We start from the raw sequence: 21,019 nt of genomic DNA on the forward strand, positions 1-21,019 counted from the left end.
GTAACCTGGACTAATCTGCTTTTGAAGTCATATAAGCAAACACAAGAGTCTATGGAATTGTGGAAGTGCATTGGGGTTACTAGTTTTCCTAGGACAGTCCACCATAGATTAAGTCCCAGAACTACAGTCATTATTTTAGTATTAGCAGTGGAAATAATTTACACACTGACCTCCTAATGCCCAAAGTTGTGGTGCTATTAAAGAAACTCCGATGTCTGTGTTGAGGCAAGAGTCTTTTTCTTTTTCAAATATTTTTTTAGTTGTAGTTGGACACAATGCTTTTATTTATTTTTATGTGGTTCTGAGGATTGAAAGCAGTGCCTCGCATGTGGCTACGCAAGCACTCTACCGCTGAGCCCCAGCCACAGCCACAGCCCCAAGAGTCTGTTTTTTTTTTTTTTTTTTTTTGGAATGCAGTGGACAGTAGTAGAAAAAGTTCAAAAAGGACCCACACAGGCTGCTATCCTCTTGCCACTCTGTGATCCCAGATGCTCCTTGTTTGGGATGATGGCAAAGGATGCAAAGATTCTTGGTGGATTGTGGCTACATTTAATCAATTCCTCATTGTAGATGATTTGCAGACAGTAGAGTATAATGGCATTAATATTGTCTGATCTTGATGGGCATAGTGGCGGACACCTATAATCCCTAGTATCTCAGGAGGGTGAGGCAGAAGGATTGCGAGTTCAAAGCCACCCTCAGCAACATAGTAAGGCCCTAAGCAACTCAGTGAGACCCTGTCGCTAAATAAAATATATTTGAAATAAGAGAGGTAAACAGGGAGCCTACATCCTGGGAACAAATCTTTACTCCACACACTTCAGATAGAGCCCTAATATCCAGAGTATACAAAGAACTCAAAAAATTAGACAATAAGATAACAAATAACCCAATCAACAAATGGGCCAAGGACCTGAACAGACACTTCTCAGAGGAGGACATACAATCAATCAACAAGTACATGAAAAAATGCTCACCATTGCTAGCAGTCAGAGAAATGCAAATCAAAACCACCCTAAGATACCATCTCACTCCAGTAAGATTGGCAGCCATTATGAAGTCCAACAACAACAAGTGCTGGAGAGGATGCGGGGAAAAGGGTACACTTGTTCATTGTTGGTGGGACTGCAAATTGGTGCAGCCAATTTGGAAAGCAGTACGGAGATTTCTTGGAAAGCTGGGAATGGAACCACCATTTGACCCAGCTATTCCCCTTCTCGGTCTATTCCCTAAAGACCTAATAAGAGCATGCTACATCGATGTTCATAGCAGCACAATTCACGATAGCAAGATTGTGGAACCAACCTAGATGCCCTTCAATAGATGAATGGATAAAAAAAATGTGGCATTTATACACAATGGAGTATTACTCTGCATTAAAAAATGACAAAATCATAGAATTTGGAGGGAAATGGATGGCATTAGAGCAGATTATGCTAAGTGAAGCTAGCCAATCCTTAAAAAACAAATGCCAAATGACTGCTTTGATATAAGGGGAGTAACCAAGGACAGGGTAGGGAGAAGAGCTTGAGAAGAAGATTAACATTAAACAGGGATGAGAGGTGGGAGGGAAAGGGAGTGAGAAGGGAAATCGCATGGAAATGGAAGGTGATCCTCAGGGTTTTACAAAATTACATATAAGAGGAAATGAGGGGTAAGAGAAGAATAATACAAGAGGAAGAAATGATTTACAGTAGAGGGGGTAGAGAGAGAAAAGGGGAGGGAAGGGGAGGGGAGGGGAGGGGGGATTGTAGAGAATAGGATAGACAGCAGAATACATCAGACACTAGAATGGCAGTATGTAAATCAATGGAAGTGTAACTGATGTGACACAGCAATCTGTATACGGGGTAAAAATGGGAGTTCATAACCCACTTGAATCAAACTGTGAAATATGATATATTAAGAACTATGTAATGTTTTGAACGACCAACAATAAAAAATAAAAAAATAAAAATAAAAATAAAATAAAATATATTTGATACTTGAGGAGCTTTCTTAATTTCTTCTTTTTCCCAAGTAGCTGGGACCACAGGCATGTGCCACCATGTCTGACTCTTGTGATTTCCTTTTTTTCTCTCAAAGGCAAAATTTAAGGTAATCTTTACTAGTATTACCTTGAAGAACTTAAAGGGTATCATGATTTGGAAGAAACTGACTTGCCTTATTTTTGCATTATTATTAGCACAGATATTTGTTGAGAGTTGTTATGTATATGATGCTGTATTCAATAGACATTCAAAGAAGCATTTGGTAAGACTGCCCTTTAGGATAATTCCATGTGATCAGGGAGCTTGGTCATAAGTAAATATCACAAATATCTATACCCTTGGCACAGGTAGCAGAACTTACTGATTACTGGGAGAGCAGGAGGTGGCCCTAATTCATTAAGAGAGGAATGCTGAAATATGTGAGAGGATAAAATAGCCCCAGTTCTTGAAGAATTTGCAGTCTATTAAGGAGTGACTTCCTGTAAAGAAACAGGAATTAAAAATGCCACTGAAGTCGAGGAACAGGTACCATTTCAGCCAGGCATTAAAAGAGGAGTTCTATAGAAGGAGCTTCCACACAGAGAACATGGTGTTTCCCACAGGAAAAATGTTTAGGGTGTTGCTAGGGTGCAGGCATGGAAGGTGGCACCATCGGGAAATAGAAGAGGTCAACTTGCAAAGGAGTTTTAATAATAGAATCAATTTGTATTTTGTCATGTAGACAATTAGTTTCCATTAAATGTAATTTTTGAACAAAGGAATGTCACAATATAATATCCAATGATGTTCCTCTGGTGATTGTGAAACACATGTTAGTCCCAATGCTAGTTCAGAAAAGATGGGGGTTAAGTGGAAACTTCAGAAAAGATCTTTGTAAGTTGGAACCAAGTATAGTCAAAAGGGTACTTGTCATTATCCTGCTCCATCTTGGGGACATAATCCTTTTTGCTTTATGAGTCTTTGGAAGTCACTAAACATTTTATACAAGAAGAAAATAAGAGTTTTTAGAAAGAGTGAGAAGTAACTCATGCATGCAGTGGGCATGTGCAAGTTTAGAGAAATTAGATTTAAAATTTGATGGTAATTTTGTCTAGGAATGGAATAACTACAAGCCCATGAATACATTGTTCATTTCATATAATAAACGAATTCCTGAAAAGTTATGTGAAAATTATTTTTATGTAAATTAAATCAAATTTGCAGTGCATTGGAAGATAAGTTCACCCAGTTGTGATTGCCATGAAGTGGAAAACGTGTTTTAGTTGTTGTATTATTCTCCTTATTTTTCCTTTTTGGACAAATTCATACTTTTTGTATAAACACTTTGATTCAATTAATATGATTGTGTTTTTAGAAACTTCTACCTGTCCCGGTTCAAAGTTTCACATGAACTGAAATTCCATATCCTATTGCTTCTAGTCTTTGGTGGCCAGTGAAGCAGTTCGTGCTATTGAGAGTATTAATAAAAATACCAAGTATACACATGGCAGTGGCTCAGAGAATTTATGTAAGTATTTCTTCCTAAAATTTTGGAGAACTGTGAGGTACTAAAGAAATCTGTGTTCAGTTTTTATGTGTAGGTTTAATTTTTCCAAATTGAATCTTTACAATAATTAGAAATAGAAGTAGAATAGCTGTGACAGTACTAACAAGCTGTATTAATAAATGATCACAGCAAAAAGAAGCCAAAATGATATTTAAAGAATTATGCTTATAATAATAGAATAGGAATTATAGAATTGGCACCATACTAGTTAAGTAAAGGAAAAAAGGTCCTAAAGGATTGAAAGAATGTATAAGATGCCCAGGGCCATTACATAAGGTTGTGCATGTTGTACATTATACAAATAGGAGATGCCATTTATCATAGATGTTTTTTTGTAATAGCTTATATTCAAGAGTACAACACATATCACACTACAGTTGAAATCTTTTTGATTAATTTCTGCTGGAAGATATTTATTGAGAGGATCTATTGTACCCACCATGGGATTACAGAAAAAAAATTTTCCTTTTTTAAAAAAAAATTTGTTGTTGTAGATGGACACAATACCTTTATTTTATTTATTTATTTTTATGTGGTTCTGGGGATTTAACCTAGTGCATCACATGTGCTAGGCAAGTGCTCTACCACTGAGTCACAAACCCAGCTTTTATTTTTCCCTTTTGAAGCTGGAAGGTAGATGGCATAAGATGAACAGAAAATAAATATGTAACCAGGTATCAGCAAACTATATACATCCTGAAGTTCAAATCTAGCCTACTGCTTATTTTTATAAAAATTGTGAGCTAAGAATTATTTCATGTTTTTAAATGATTTTAAGAATCAAAAGAAAAATACAATTTTTTGACATAAGAAAATTATGTGAAATTCATATTTGTGGGTATAAGTAAGTATACTGGAATATCATCATGGTCATTCATTTACATACTGAGTATGAGGGCTTCCATGACAGCAGAGCTGAGTAATTATAACAGGGATCATGTGGCTCACAAAACCTAAAATATGTAACATCTGTTCCTTTACAGAAAAGGTTTGCCAGCTCCTAGTGTAAATAAATGGTAAAATATAGTGTAATTTCATAAAGTGCTTTGAAGAAAATAAAATAGGCTTATAGGTTTGAGAATGACTGTAGATAATAGACCCTACTTAGCTCAAGTGGCCTGGGAAGGTTCCTCTCTACAGGAGACATTTCTGGGAGAGCTACCTAGTAAGTGGCCACTACATAAAGGAGAGTGATGTCCAGGGAGGAGAAATGACAAGGTCTTGACATAATATATTCAAAGCCCTAGAGTTTCCTTTAACAAGCATGATGTGTGGTAGGATAAAACCAATCACATTTGTATATTTTCAGTAAGTTGCTTGAGCACTAGATGCCCTATTAGTGGGAAGTCCCAGAAACTCCCACTTTCTCTACCCCAGACTATCAGGCACATTGGTCAACATGGTATCTCTGTTCCATGGTGTCAATGGTTTACTGCTGACTTTACAACCTAGACCCATGCCCTTGCCTTGTTACAGAGGAATCCCAGTTATCTTCACAATTCAAAGCTTTCTTGGTTCTCATCTTCTTCTCTATTATTGTTCCCCATAGCATTAACAACAGTGCCTTGAGTTTGAAGAAGCTTATAGAGCAGCCTTCTGTTATGCTGACATCAGTCTGTCTCCACATATTTATTCACCCAGGATTCATCTATAAATATGTGTGTGTAAGCACAGGGGAATGGCAGGAAGAAAAAATGTCAGATATTGGTCATGGTTATCAGAAATGTGTTGAAGGAAGGAATGAATCTATGCTTTTTTAAATGAATATACTCTTCAGTTAATCCCATAGTTTATTCATCTATAGATAGAAAGAGACAAAGATTATCATTTTTGCATATTATACAATTGTTTATCTGAAAAACTAGAAAATTGAACAATAATATTAGTAAATAAAAGTGGTAAGTATGGTGACTGATTACTAATGAAATATACACAAATTTAGAACTTTATTTATAAGAACAATCAGAAAATAAAATGGGGATGTAGCTTGGTAATAGAGCACTTGCCTAGCCTGCATGAGGCCCTGGGTTCAATCCCTAAACCTAAAAAAAAAAAGGAAAGAAAGTAAAAAAGATCTGACTGTATGTATAGACACACACATACACATACACATGCACATATAGATTCATACTATATATAAGGATTCATTGTTAGGTATATATGTGTGCACACAAATACATAATAAATTCATACAACCCATTTGAAAAACCTAGAAAATTTTATTGATGTATATAAAATAAGACAAAAGGAGAAGCTTACATGTTTTAAATGGAAAAGAAATATAAAAAATATTAATTTTCATGTTTAATAAAATTCCAATAAACACTTAAATGAGTTTGAAATTCATTTGAAAAATAAATTTTGGAAGAGCTTGTAAAATACTGAAAATAAGACTAGTAAGACAGAATTTGCCCCCAACAAGTATATTATAAACCTATAGTAATTGGGACACTATGGAATTGATCCTGGAAGAGACAAATCAATAGAGGGGAACAGTGAATAGAGAAAGATACTCAAACATATGAGATCTGGTACCTCATAAAGAAGGTATTTCAAGCCAATTAAGAACATGAAGCTATTTGATTAATGGAGCTGGAAAACATGACATTATTTAGAATAAAAACTTAGTTATTAACAAATGTTTTACCAAAATAAATTCTAGTATGATCAGATGTTAAAATACAAAAACCCAGCCATAACCTGAGTTGCCAGCCAAAAAATCCAAATGAGAGAGAAAAATTCTCCACATATTACACAGGGCTATTAGCATTAATGTTTTTATGAACAATCTGTAAATGAACCATGTAGAGAATGAGCAAGGATAATTGATATAAAATATAAAGATGGATAATAAATATATCAAACAAAATGTGCAAATCACTGATAATGAAAGAAACATGAATTGATAATATTATTTTTCACCCACAACATTGCTGGAATGCATAATTTCCATCAATGGTGTAGGAGGGAGAATTGGGCATGTTCATAACCTGCTATTGGAAGTATAAATGGTTCAATTCTTTTGAAGTACATTTGAAAATGCATGCCTCATAAGTGTAAAAGTACATAACCTTAAACTAGCCAATCTACTTGAAGGAAAGAACAGCCTACAGAAACAAAGAAGCAATTATTTATAAGCAAGGATGCCCATTGTGAAGTTGTTTCTATTAGTTAAATTAGAAAAAAATTAAAGGTACCCAATTAAATAAACATTTAAAATAATTATATCTAGGTTTACAAAGCAATACTATGAGATTATAGGAAATGGTGTAGATTTGAACTTATACTATATTTAGAAATATCACAATGAAAATATTTAGAAATATTACAAAACAGTGTGCACACTGTGATTTTATTTGTGTAGTAAGAAAAAAAATTAAACAAAAGCATGCACTGAAAAAAAGGATATTAAAAAGTTATTGGTGATTATCACTTCTTCGAAGGATTATGGGAGAGCTATGGGTCATTTTTGTTTTCTTCCTTAACCTGCTTTCCCTCAATATCTACTTTCTATAGGAAACATAGGTTATAGAAAAAAAGCAAAGCTATTTTCATTTTTTTACAAGAAAAAAATCCCATTGTTAATTTTGACAGTTATACTTCAAAAAGCAATTTCCTTTTTCTTTTAGACCTAGCTCCTGGAGGTTCCGATGATTGGATCTATGATTTGGGCATCAAATATTCATTTACAATTGAACTTCGAGATAAAGGCAGATATGGATTCTTGCTGCCTGAGCGTTTCATCAAACCCACTTGTACAGAAGCTCTCGCCGCTGTTGCTAAAATAGCTTGGCATGTAGTTAGACATGTTTAATGTTCTTGATTTTTCACTTTGCTTCCATATTCTTAATTTACTGATTCCAGCAAAAACCAAATGGTTGTGCAAGTTTCTATTAAGCTTGATCCATAGTTTTGATCAAAGGTTTGCCTCGTTCTTGATTTTGTCAAAAACAAAATGCATGCTACTTGGAAATCACGATAGACAAGGGAGTTCACGAGTGTTTTTAACTTTTTTTTTTTTAATCTGTAAGAGCCCAGATACTGATCTTTTGCTTTCTGATATTTGACTAGCTATCTCAAGCAATTTTAATAATTAGTTTCATGCAGATCACTGGATCTTGCAACAAAAGGAAAGGTGGCCAGGAATACACTAAAGATTTCTTCCCCGATTTTTCAATAAATTTGTTTGCATCTTCAAAAACACAACCGTGTATTCCATTTGCTTCACAGTAATAGACAAAGGCCCTGGAAGGGGAGGGGTGTCAAACATGAGATAAATATCACCTCTTGCTCCAGCTCAGCCGGCTCCGTAAACAATTGTTGAGCGAATGAATGGCTGTGGTTACTTTCAGCAACGAATAAGGCGTTTTGCGCGGTTGTTTATTGCAAGAAATTATACAGTAAAAAGAGGAAAGTCCTTAACTTTACTTTTAAGGGCGAGTTTCACCGGCCCCTAGCTCCCAGAGTACTCCCTGCGATCTCACAACACAAGTGTGGATCACCAACGACCCAAACACCCAGCCGACCTAACGCCCCGGAGGCGTGTCCACCAAGGGGCGGTGCCGGCGCGCTGACGACTAATCCGGCGGCCGGAAGTTGCCTTGGTCTATAGAGGACCTGGGTAAACCCTGACTTCCGGCGGCGTTTTAAGGCGATCCTCCTAGCGGCCTGGTAGTGTTTTCGTTGCCTTTTCGTACTCTCCAGTCTCTTGGTTCTGTTTTTTCCTACGTCCGGTTCTCGCTTGACACTGGCGAAGCGGAAGTCTGTTTCCACTTCTGAGACGCCCCGCGGGCCCCTCTCTAGCCGAGGGCCGGTTCCCGGGAGCCGCGCGTGCACCTCCCTCTCGTCGTACTCCTCCCAGGACCAGGCGCGGGGACAGAAAGTCGCCTCCCCAGCTCCTCGGAGCGGAGGCGGCAGTGACACCTAAGGATTACGTTTGGGGAGGGTGCTTGGGGAGGAGGTAAGCGTTCAGTGAATTGGTGTGGGTGTCTGAGGAAAGGCGTCGGTCGGGCCCGGAGTGGGGAGGCCTGGGTTGGCTGTCCACCGTCCCCTTTTAGGTTATGCTAGGATTTTGAGCTCTGCTTAAGCATCCCACTCCTAGTTCTGTAATAACTTCTTGTGCTCAAACCTAGTTTCTTATTGTAGTTATGATTGTGACCTTTGTCTAGGGGGGGGGGCAGGTCGACACAGACACAAGATTGTGCCCCTTTCCTGTTTGATAACTGGCAATGGGAACCCTGGCGTGACATTCCCATTTGTATGCTTTGAAAGGGTGCGCCCCCCCCCCACCCTTAGATTTAGAGTTTCCCTCTTTACGCCTTCCAGCCTTTTAGAGAAAAAGGGGGTCTCCCTTTTGATTATGTGTCTTGCTTATTTCTCGGTAGTGATAACGACGTATGTCCTGGAGTTGAGGAGTGCTACTTTATTCTTACATTCCCTAGGTAGTTACTTTTGGCAACTATCTGTCCGAAATTGGGAAAGGTGGAGTAAAAGGAGAGGGTCTGACATTTGGCATTTTCTTTTTCTAAACAGGCGAATAATTTATGTGGCTGAAAATTATTCAGAGTTGATAATATTTGCGATTTTGGTAGGATCTTGTTTGTGGAGGGCAAGGTCCTAACATTGAATACAATGTTCAGTTGTATTATGGGGCTTTCAACTAATTTGAACTATTTTGAAAAATTTGGGCGTGTGTAATCTTTGCAGATGTTTGGATTTTCAAAGAAATAATTTTTAAAAGTTTGGGAAATGATCTTGACGCCTCAAGTTTTCAAAGTCCATGATACTGTTGCAATAAATCCATATAATTATGCAGTACAGTCTGTGCGTATGTTGTGTGGGGTAGCTGGGTCTAGTTCTGTTATATTTGGCAATACTGACTTAAGCGACAGTTTTTTGAAGAGTTTTGTGGACATAATCTATAAATTTTCAAATAATTTCCAATTTAATATTTAGATTATAACAGACAAGACACTAGGAAAGTTGATACAGACATGTAGCAATTTGTGTCTGTAAGAATAGTGTACTTAGAAACTAAGACTTTTCACTTGTGCATCTGATACGATTCACTTTTATCAAATATACAGTTGACCCTCATTATCCACAGGGGATTGATTTGTATACCAAATTCCTTGGATGCACAAGTCCCTATTTAAAAATGACATAGTATTTGAATATAATTTAAGCACATCCTCTTGAATACTTTAAATCATCTCTATGCTTAGAATACTTAATACATTGTACATGCTATGTAAATTATTACTATACCGTGTTATTTAGGGAAAAAGAAAAATGAACGTTTACAGTATACACACTTTTTATTTCTGAATATTTTTCAGACATACTTTGTTGAAACTAATGATATGGAGGGCCAACTCTATGCAACTTACTGACTTCCAGATTAATGGTGATTCCAAATGAACACTGGTTGCATATTTTAAATGTGAAAACTTATCTCAATTTCATATCTGTAATATAACTTTGAAATACTAAAATATAATAAATGAATGCTGTTTTAACTTCTATGTGTCACTAAAATTTTAATGTCATCAGTGTTGATTTATATTCTAATATGCATTGGTATTTGCATATGGAAAGCAAAAATTGTTTCACTTATGTTTTTTTGGAGAATTAGTTTTCCACACCTGTTCATCTACCCCCTGCCCATCTTATATAGAGGTGGAAGTACTTTTACCAGGTATTTAATAGCAGTGAAAATTTAACTGGTGGGAGATACAATCACAATATTATATATACACACACACCTATATACATATATCTGTATACATATATAAATATCTATATTATACAGTCTTTTATTCTTATAAAAATAGTTTTATATGTTGTAAATCTATTCACTTTATAGTAGCTGCCAACAAAGGATGTTCCTTGAACAGTCTTTTTAATAAATTACTGTGCAGTACTACATAATTGCCTTGCTAATACATATATTGTTGCTTCTATTTGGAGTCCAGTTTGAAATAGTTTTAGTCTTAAATCTAGAGATTAGCAATCTGGAAGGTTGTTTTATTGTTGTTAGAAAATTATTTTTTAAAGTTCTCTCAAACCTCTGCATCAGTTTTCGTTCCTTTTAAGAATCTAAAGAATCTAAAGAATATTTTTGATATAATGCTTTTAATCTTCGAAATTTGGATATAGAGATTTGTCCTACGACTAGTTAGTAATATGTAGTTTAAATTGCTTAATTATTTAACAGTTTTCTAGTGTTGTGCTGCTACTTATCCATATTAAAATGAGTTATGCTTTCATTTATGTTACCAGTAGATGAGACACAGGAAAGATGTAATAATGGATTAAAAGTGAAGGTACTATATCTGTACAGGTTGAGCATCCCAAATCTGAAAAACTCCAAAATCCAAAATTCTTTGGCACTGACATGACACCACAAGTGGAAAATTATACTGACTTCATGTGATGGTTGTAGTTAAAACACAGATACACTAATAATGTTTTATAGAATTATCTTCAGGTTATGTGTATAAAGTCTATATGAAACATAGATGAATTTTGTGTTTAAACTTATGTCCCATCTCTAAGTTATCTTATGTTTTCAAACATTCCAAAATCTGAAATCCAAAATACTTGTGGTCAGTCCCAAGCTGATAAAAGAATCTCAATTTGTATATATTTTGTTGACCAGACTTTAGTAATCAGGCCTCAGGTATAATTATTTATTCAAAAAGAGGACCTTCTAAGTTTCTCCTTTTTCAGTGTATCTATCTTAGGAACCTTTGAATGTGTTGTGACATTGTTAAGTTCCTTGGAGCAGAGGAGCAATTCCCAGTTTTAAGACTACTTTAATCAGTAGACTCTTAAGCTGGTGTCCTTTTTTTTTTAATTGAAAAGAGATTATAGAAACTCCAGATATTTATTATTCTATAAATGGACAGAAGTAGAATAACTGAATAGGCCTGAACCAGTGTTACCTGGCTCTGATGATGCCTGTGTTTGGGAAAACATGATGCAAGTGGAAGTGTGATGACAACTTAAACCAAATCAAAAATGGAGGAAAACGTTCAGAGAAGAGAATAAATTAATAAGTTATTGATGTGACCTTAGAAATAGGAAAGTCTCTTTGACAGCATTTATATCTTATTGTTCCTAACGCCTCTACTTGGAAGCATTTATAAGGTTCTTTGAAGCCTATTCAAATATAAGTTGAAAAGATTTTCCTCCTTAATGAAATCTACATTTTATTTTGTTATAGTATTCATCTTCCTTTGTGGGCCCAAACTATTAAATAGGATTGAAAATTCGAATTGTTACTTAAGTTGGTTACATAGTTTTAAATTAATATTTGAAAAGGTAGTTATTTCTGGTGCATTGTAGTTATGTATGTATTTTCAGACAGATGGAATTTTAAAAGTTATATATTGTGTTCTTTGTAATCAAAAGCATTTTATATGTGAAAATTCATGAATGTCTCTGTACTAATAACTTTTTATTGACTACTGGTAGAAGTTCCTAGATGAATGGTTTGTTAATTTCATGTCACTATAACAAAATACCTGAGACAGGCTACTTAAGAAGACAGAAAGTTTATTTTGGCTTACACTTTTGGAAGTTCAAGTTCAAGATTGGTCCCATCACTTTGGGCCCCTGGGGAGGGCTGCACAGTCTGCAGAAACACATATAAAACCAGACTGCTTGCATCACAAGCCAGGAAGCAGAGACAAACAGACCAACTTAGGTCCCATGATCCCTTTTGAGAGTATCCCTGTCCCCAGTGGTCTGAGGACCTCCATTAGGCCTCACCGCTTAAAGGTCCACAGCACCTCTCAATACTCCCACTCTGGGGACCAAACCTTATATATGGAGTTTGGGGGAACATTCATCCAGACCATAGCAGATGATCAAAATAATTCTAGTTAAATATCTTTAATTTCTGTTTTCTCCTTTTTCTTTAGTTGATTGGGTCTTCTCTAGACTTGGTTCCAAGATACATTGCTATTTTAGGGCAAGGTCTGGCATTAGTGGACTCTGAGAAATAGAGAGTACATCTTTACTTCATTGCATTTCTTCCCTAAATTGGAAGACTCAACAGTAACTAGGAGTAAAATTTGTAGGAAAATAATTGTATAGGTAAATCTTGAGTATTTTCTTTTTTGTTGTTGTTGTTGCTGGGGATTGAACTCAGGTCCTTGTGCATGTTAGGCAAGCATTCTACCAACTAAGCTATACCCCAACGCCTTGAGTAGTTTTTGATGTCACCTGTAAAAGCAGTTTTGTCTGTGTGTCACGATGGGCAAAAGGTGTGACTTATGCAGTCCAGAAGAAGAAATAAATGATCACACGCTTCTGCCCTTTTCAGTGCTTTACTCAAATAACTCAATACAATTTCACTGTATAGGTTCTTAATAAAAAAAATGACAATCCTTAATACTAGGCACTGCAATAGATAATTCACAGCAGACAATTCTAGATTAATTCTAAGCACTACAAACACACTTAATCATGACAGGCTAATGACAGACATTCCCTTGCATGCTAAATTCAAGTATCAGATCAAAAGTCTCAAGCCTTAGGCTTTAAGTCCAGCAGATGCACACTCAGACCGTGGTGATCAGATCAGGAACCAAGGCAGGCTTCTCCTGCGGTGGAGCTGACAGCTGGCTGAGGAGAGGGTTGTAGGGAGAAGTTGCAGCTCTCACCAGGGTCAAGATATGCTTATAGAGTTTGAGAGTGGTGAGGACCATGCAGAGGATCATCAGGCAAATGATGACAAGTGATGGAATGTCAGTCCAGGTCCTCATCAGGCTCTTCAGCTTGTGTGCATCAGTATTGGCTGGTTGAATGTCTCTTCATTTGCTCTATTATTTATAGGAAATTTTGGGGCTTTTTATCACCCCCCCACCCACCCTTTCAATCCTTATCAGCTGCCCCGGATTTTTCTGTGACATCATTTTCCCTGGGATTAAAACATCTGGTCTGATAGTCCCCACCCTGATCTTTTTGCCTTTCCCTCTGATTTTCTTGTCTTTCCCCCTTATAGGGTGAGGACAGCCTGCCAGAGGCTTCATTCTGAGAAGTGACTTATTTGTGCCTGAGGGCCATACTGGAGGGCTCTGTAGCAGGTTTCAAACTGGAGTTTTTAAAATGGAGTTGCTTAGGCTCAGGCCTAAGGCCATCCTCACACTTTGTGAGAATTAACTTTTTTAGTTGCAGGGATACAAGGAGATGGGAGTGGTTTGTAATCTTGGATCAGTAGTGTTCACTTGATTGTCTTTGACATAACTGTCTAAACCCTTTGCAATCTTCAGAATTTTTAGGGATCTGGGATTGGAAAGAAGCTCTGAAATGGTGCTTTCTAGCAGTAGGTCAGAGGAGAATAATAGTGATCCAAATGAAAGTGATGAAGCAGATAAAGAGTTCTGGAGCTCTCAAGAAAAAAAAGAAAGGAGATAGTAGCTGACTATTATTTCAGATATAATAATAAATAGCTCATTGTCCCAACTGTGGAATCTGTAACCATTGGTTTTTCCCCCTTATTTGGATGAGAGTATGTTGTGATTGAGGTGCATTGAGGGTGGGGGTTTGGGGAACACAACTAACCCATTAGTCTTCTTGAGGCACTGTGGTGGGATAAGGCAGGCTAAAAGGTTGTCCTTCTTTACAAGTTCTAGGTATAGCTCATGAGGAAATATTAGAATTCTTTGTTTTTCTTTCTTTTTTTTTTTTTTTTTGGTACTGAGGATTGAAGCCAGGGGTGTTTATCCACTGAGCCACTTCCTCAGCCCTTTTTAAATTTTATTTAGAGACAGGGTCTCACTGAGTTGCCTAGGGCCTTGCTAAATTGCTAAGGTTGGCATTGAAATCACAATCCTCCTGCCTTAGCCTCCTGAGCCACTGGGATTACAGGTGTGCACCACTGCACCTGCCTGAATTAATTCAATTTTAAGTTTCTTAAAAGAAATGTTTTTAAAGTTGAAATAATGGGGATTATAATGTACAACTATGTTAATATTTACAGTAATATAAAATGGAACTTTAAAATGTGTTTTTCTTTTTTAAACTTTTACTATATATTTTGTGGCACATTTACTTTTTATTAAATCTTAGGTGATATAAATTGTAAATTTCTGGGTATTTTTCTCAGTTAAAACTACATTTTCTAGAAGATTTTTCTTAGCTTTATTTCTCTTAGCTGTTATACTCTTAATCGTATTTTTATGTTAAATAAATCAAATGGACATATGAAACTCTGCCAAATTTTCCTCTATAAATTCATATTTGAGTTGCAAATGAGTTCAGAAAAATTAAGATTATCTTATAAGGCTGACACTAATGGCATGCAGTTCCTCGTTTGGAGAACAGTTGATAAATAAATGATTCTATGTTGTAGCAAATTCCTGTTCATTTAAGTTATTCTCTATCTTTGAATTATTAAAAGCTAATTTGCTAATGTACTAAAATACTGATTATATTTTACATTAAAAGAGTAAGAACAATAAAATTTTCCAATTTAAAGCAATCATATCATTCATCTTTTCCTTTTGAGTCATTGTCTGTTTTTACCTGTCAAATGTTGTCCTCATTTTTTGGATCTTTTCAAAATGTGACCTGAAGGACCCAATTCAACCAAACATTGTTTATAAAAGAATAATAATTATTATTTTTAATACTGTGAATATTTTTCCAAGTACTGTCTTTACTTTGAAACCATATTAAAGAATATTTATAAAGACTAATTCTATACCAAATGGAACTTTTACGTTTTTAGCTGTCATGGTTCATTCTAGGAATTTTTTATAACAAGTTTTAGCCAATATAAAGTGTGATATAGTTTAGTTGTTTTTTTTTTTTTCCCCCCCTGGTTAGGTAATTCCTACCCACTTCTCACAGTGCTTCCCATGGTATGCTTTGGGTTATTTCTTGGTCTAGAATTTAATATTGTTTTCTAATGTATATCATACTGTCCTTAAGTCATATTTTTTACTTGTCATTGAATCATCCAGTTATATAGTTTAATTATCTCTCTATTACAGTTTTAGAATATTATCATTTTCTTGTTAGTGTTAGAATATTATCATCTACTTTTTAGAAATTTTCTTACAATTTGTTTTTTGTTACTTGCTGCTGATAGTGGTAAAATAGCCTGTTTATTACTTTTAGCACCTTTTTGTTGTTGTTTTTGGTACCTGGGATTGAACTCAGGGACACTCAACTATTGAGCCACATCCCAATTATTATTTTGTATTTTATTTAGAGACAGGGCCTGACTGAGTTGCTGAGGCTAACTTTGAATTCTCAATCCTCCAGCCTCAGCCTCCCAAGCCACTGGATTATAGGCATGCACCACTGCATCTGACCAACTTTTAGCACCTTTGACTTTTATGTTAGCATAGGATAGATTATAGAAACACCTTGACTTTTTCTAGTTCTACAATCTTTCCTAGTTTGAAAGAAAACCATTTTATTAACATTGCAACATTGCAGTGTTCATTCGTTCTCTCTCTCTCTCTCCCTCTTTGTTTCTATGTCTGTAGTACTATAAAATAAATATTCTTGATCAGATTGCTTTTCTTTGACTTCTGTAAGACAAAATATTTAAATGGTATTTATTTTTCTCCCATGCTGGTTTTTGAAGTATAACTTTTGTTGTCACTTAAGCTGTATAAAAGAGTTTTATACAGTAAATAAAATAAAAAATAAAAATTACAATAAAAATTTATCTGATTTGATTTTCTCATTTTCTTTGACATATCTTTTTTTCAGTTAACTAGTTGTTGGTTAACTCCTTAAAGGAATGAGTTGCTAAATTTTGAAACAAATTTTGTAAATAAGTTATAAACTAAACATTTGGTACTATATTTTCTGAGGTTGATTCTACTATGAAAACTGTGAGTAGAATCTTATTTTTTTTCTCACCATGCAGAAAAAGTATGTTTCTAGACATCAGATTTCAAAGTTGTTGTGACTTTACTAATAAGGCATGTTTTGGAAGATAGGCTATTTTTGTTTATCTATATCACTTCTCCTCTGACTCTTTTCCCTAAGGAGAATCCTATGTAATTTTGCCTTTAGTTTTATTTACTTGTAAGTTATGGGCTCAGTTATTTAAAACTAAAGAAATTCACAATTTTGCTTCTCTCTTTTTTGGTTAAAGTAGTACAAAATGTCAAAAATTAGGAGGAAGGTCACGGTGGAAAATACCAAGACCATCTCTGATAGCACATCTCGAAGACCCAGTGTATTTGAGAGGCTTGGACCAAGCACTGGCAGTACAGCAGAGGTGAGTTGTCTGTCACTAGTAGTCCCAGAGTTTCTATTAGAATCCTGCTATAGAAAATTCTGATCAGTATCATAGAGGTGGAAGATTGTTTTATTATAGGAATGTTAGTTTAATAAATGTTGCTTAATGTTCTTTATAAAAAGGAGTGGAAAAGGTGGTTGCATTTATGTTTTTTTTTTCGTTTTGTAAATTTTTTATCATTAGGGGAGTAATATATCATAGATTAGCTGGAATTTCGATAGTATTTGTTTTAGTTTTGTCCTGTTAGCATCTTTTCTTCAGAAATAAATATGAAATTTACATAGTAATATTTGTCTTTTAGACACAGTGCCGTAACTGGCTGAAGACTGGCAACTGCCTCTATGGAAACACGTGTAGATTCGTACATGGCCCTTCACCTCGTGGTAAAGGTTATAGCAGCAATTATAGAAGGTAAATGAAGGAATTTGAATTGTTCATATATTGTTAGATGTTGGCTTTTGCAGTTCATCTAGTATAAAAATCTGAAGTAAAACCATATAATTGGTCATATTTTCTAATTTGGTTGTAGTCTTGTCAATATTCAAAGATCAAAATAATTTATTAGTTATTTTTTATATTAATAAGATTTTACCTTTAAAATTAGCATATATGCTTAGTATTTACATGTTTTGACAGTAGATCTTTTTGTAATAAATATATAGCTTACTTTTTCACCCAAATATGTATTAAATTTCTGTTTAAGAGAGAATTCCATATTAAAACTTAAATAGGGGAATGCCCAATCCCTTATCACAGTATGTTAACGTAAATGAAACAATGTGTTTACTTGTACAAAATAAACATCCTCCCTTTTTAGAACATCATTTTGCAGTTAATAGAGGCTTGGCTAAATTGAATTTGCTTAATGAAGACCTATTTATTTATTTATTTATTTTTCAATTCCCTCATGATTTTGTAATGATGTTTATAGAGGTAGTATACCTACAGATTGTCACAAAAACAACTTAAATTTGATTGATAAATAATTTACCTAGTACTAAAATTAGGTATGCTGATTGTTTGGCTGCAGCAGTAGTATAAAAACCATATATTAGCAATTGTAGATTTTCTTTTAATAGGGTGTTTGTGTGTATAGATTTTGAAGTTTAGTGGAATTTAAAATTCAGACTCTTGACATTAGCTTACTATTCGCTTAAACACTATATATTTTAGCTTCTTTGTTGCTGAATACTCTTTTTATTTGTATTTAGATTGTCATTTGTCACTCCTTAATGGGAAAATTAGTCTTTATTATGTATGTTTAATTACCTACAATTATATACATAAACACATCTAGGGAAACTGTTTTAATAATTTTATGTTTTGTTTATATTAATACCACACTTTTAATACTTACTTTAACTTGTCTGAAATTTATTATTACCTAACTCAAATTTAGTGTTAGCTGACTCAGAATTTTTACATATGAGATAGTTTTGAGGAACATGGAGATATTTATCTAAAAGAGAAAACGTAATATTATTACTAGATTTAGAATAAAGAATTTGTTATAATTGTGCTCCTTTGTATGTATTTTCTATCTGATAACTTCTTCAATATTTGTGTATTTTTATGCTTTTATTTATTTTTTGGTAGGGAAGAAAAATGTAGTTCATAATGTGATTCAAAGATGGGAAGAAGAGCTATGTATTTAAGAAAATGCTATCTCTGGATAAGACATTTAGGTCATTCATTGAGTCTTCATTGTATATTTAGCATTCATTCTGTTAGATTCTGTATAAAATAGAAATAAGTACATAATACTTTTTTATTAATTATATAAGGGAAACCAGGCCCATAAGCTTTAGATCTATGCCATAATTATAATTTAGGGCATTTAAGTACTGGTTCCAGTTTCAAGTTCAGTTTTAACTGTTAAGAATTTTATATAGATCTATTAAATGTACATACAAGTATCAGTGACATTCTTTAAAGTGAATCATGTCAAATTATTTAGTAACCATTTCATTTGTATTGATAGTTGATAAATTGAATAAATTAATTAATCATTTATTACCTGAAATAGATATGAATATTGGTGTGATTTGCTCATATTTATGCATATATACATACAGGTATTTCTGTATCATTTTTTTCCTGGTCAAAGAGGCACAGTGCATTCCTTAACTTCTATTACCCTCTTCCAAAGTTATTGAAGTCACCTTTTTTTTCCATTTATCCTTTCTCTTCTAGTTAGTAATAGTGTGAAATAATTTCATAGTGATGTACTGTCAAATTCCCAGTACAAATTATGAAGACTTGCCATTGTTGGATATAAATATGTGTAATTTCCCTTCAATTAAAAATCCATATAGTATGAAGTCACTGTTCTAAAATTTTGCTTTGAATTCTTTATTTTTTATTCTGAAATTTTTTATTTTTCTATTTTTTAATTTTTGGGTCTAAGGATTTAACCTAGGGGTGTGTTGCTACTGAGTCACATCCCAAGCCCTTTTTATTTTTTATATTGAGATAGGGTCTCACTAAGAGTTGCTCAGGGGCTCACTAAGTTTCTGAGGCTGGTGTCGAACTTGTGATCCTCCTGCCTCAGCCTTTTGATTTGCTGGACAGGTGTGTGGCACTATGCCTAGCTTATTCTGATTTTATATTTTAAAATTTAAAAAAATTGCCAGTTATCAAAAAACTTATATTTACTTTAATTTTTAAACTATATAAAATACTTTTGTATTTTGTTAATATTGTATCCAATCACGTACATATGTAGATGATAATGCTGTTGCCTCGATAACTATAATCTTATGACTTTATAGCTTAAAACTCTTTTGCTTCCAAATATGACTAATATATTTATGTTATTAATAATTAAAGAAGTCAAGCTATTAATCACATACTCATTTTTTCTCAGTTCACATATGGTTTCTTATTCATATCACCAGTACCTGTCATCCCATTGAATTTTTAAAAAATATTTTTAGTTGTAGATGGACACAATACCTTTATTTTATTTATGTATTTTTATGTGGTGCTGGGAATCATGTATTTTATGTGGTGCTGCCACATACATGTGAGGCAAGCGCTCTACCACTGAGCCATAACCCCAGCCCACCCACCCCATTGAATTTTAACATACACATTTGATTTATATTGTAAGAAAATTTGTGTTGCTCTCAAGTTTATACATATTCATATTTTTTTTAAAAAAAAAGAGAGGGAGAGAGAATTTTAATATTTATTTTTTAGTTCTCGGCGGACACAACATCTTTGTTTGTATGTGGTGCTGAGGATTGAACCCAGGCTGCATGCATGCCAGGCGAGCGCGCTACTGCTTGAGCCACATCCCCAGCCCAACATATTCATATTTAAGCTGAAACAACAACAACAACAAAGAGGCTACATCATTTTACATTTTTGACAGCAGATCATGAGGATTGTGATTTCTCCACTTCTTTACCAGTTAACTACTAATAACTGTTTTTCAGAAATCGAGGAGCCAAGGACTATTAGAAAAATTATATTGGGATTTATGAGGTTATTTTTAGAAATACATACTTACAAAATGTTACATAAATACAAATTTTTGGTTTTTGTATTGTTTTGTGTTTTGATACAAAGGTCCCCAGAAAGACCCACAGGAGATCTCAGAGAAAGAATGAAGAACAAGCGCCAAGATATGGACGCTGAACCCCAGAAACGAAATACTGAGGAGTCATCCTCACCTGTTAGGGTAGGAGTGAGTTTCCCAAAACCCAGTTAAATTTTAGTAGTGATTTATTCTTTTGAATACTGTTTCAAATGTTATGATATATGTTAAATATATGGTAAATAAATAGATATAAATAATTAGGTATTATTATGTTCTATATACTTAATGGAATTTAGAGGGGAAATAGTCTCTGCAAAAACTGTTTGTTTGTTTGTTTTTTTTTTTCCTGATAGTTAAGATGAAAGGTGTTGACTGGCAGAGCTCAAGCTGAACTTCATAAGGTTTTGTACATTAGTGGGGATTGTATCTAAATAAATTCTTAAGTTTTCAGAATTCTGCTATATTTTGCTTCCAATAAAAATTGAAGTAACTTACAGTGGAACACATATAAACTAAAACAATGAAAGCAGAGCAGGAAGTTAACAAAAACTGAACTAGAAAGTTTAGGTGGAGAAACGCATATGGGACCACAAAATTTAGCTGTGAGTTTGTTGTCAGTAAAGCCAAATAAGGATATAATTTACAATGTTGTTCACCTTAAAAAA

At 34.4% G+C, this 21,019-nt stretch overlaps 2 protein-coding genes across 8 annotated transcripts in view; both read left to right on the forward strand.

The window, feature by feature from the left end:
- Positions 1–7,984, forward strand: part of CPB2 (carboxypeptidase B2) — a gene marked incomplete at its 5' end in the record, with an annotated part of 51,500 nt that extends 43,516 nt beyond the window's left edge. Inside the window, 2 exons of the mRNA XM_081298384.1 lie at positions 3,411–3,498; positions 7,167–7,984. Of these exons, the coding sequence (XP_081154510.1) occupies positions 3,411–3,498; positions 7,167–7,351 (273 nt within the window). The 3' untranslated portion in view covers positions 7,352–7,984. The remainder of the gene's footprint in view (positions 1–3,410; positions 3,499–7,166) is intronic.
- A 153-nt stretch (positions 7,985–8,137) lies between these two features.
- ZC3H13 (zinc finger CCCH-type containing 13) overlaps positions 8,138–21,019 on the forward strand; it is an 81,554-nt gene continuing 68,672 nt past the window's right edge. For 4 of the 7 annotated variants that reach the window (XM_081298324.1, XM_081298328.1, XM_081298329.1 and 1 more), the window contains exons 1-4: positions 8,178–8,497; positions 16,664–16,789; positions 17,112–17,221; positions 20,384–20,495. In XM_081298324.1, the coding sequence (XP_081154450.1) occupies positions 16,673–16,789; positions 17,112–17,221; positions 20,384–20,495 (339 nt within the window). In that variant the 5' untranslated portion in view covers positions 8,178–8,497; positions 16,664–16,672. Of the gene's footprint in view, positions 8,498–16,663; positions 16,790–17,111; positions 17,222–20,383; positions 20,496–21,019 lie in introns of all 7 variants that reach the window. The other 3 variants (XM_081298325.1, XM_081298326.1, XM_081298327.1) reach the window with 3 other exon arrangements.

The sequence above is a fragment of the Spermophilus citellus genome, assembly GCF_964194105.1.
Source record: "Spermophilus citellus genome assembly, chromosome: 1".
Classification (NCBI taxonomy): domain Eukaryota; kingdom Metazoa; phylum Chordata; class Mammalia; order Rodentia; family Sciuridae; genus Spermophilus; species Spermophilus citellus.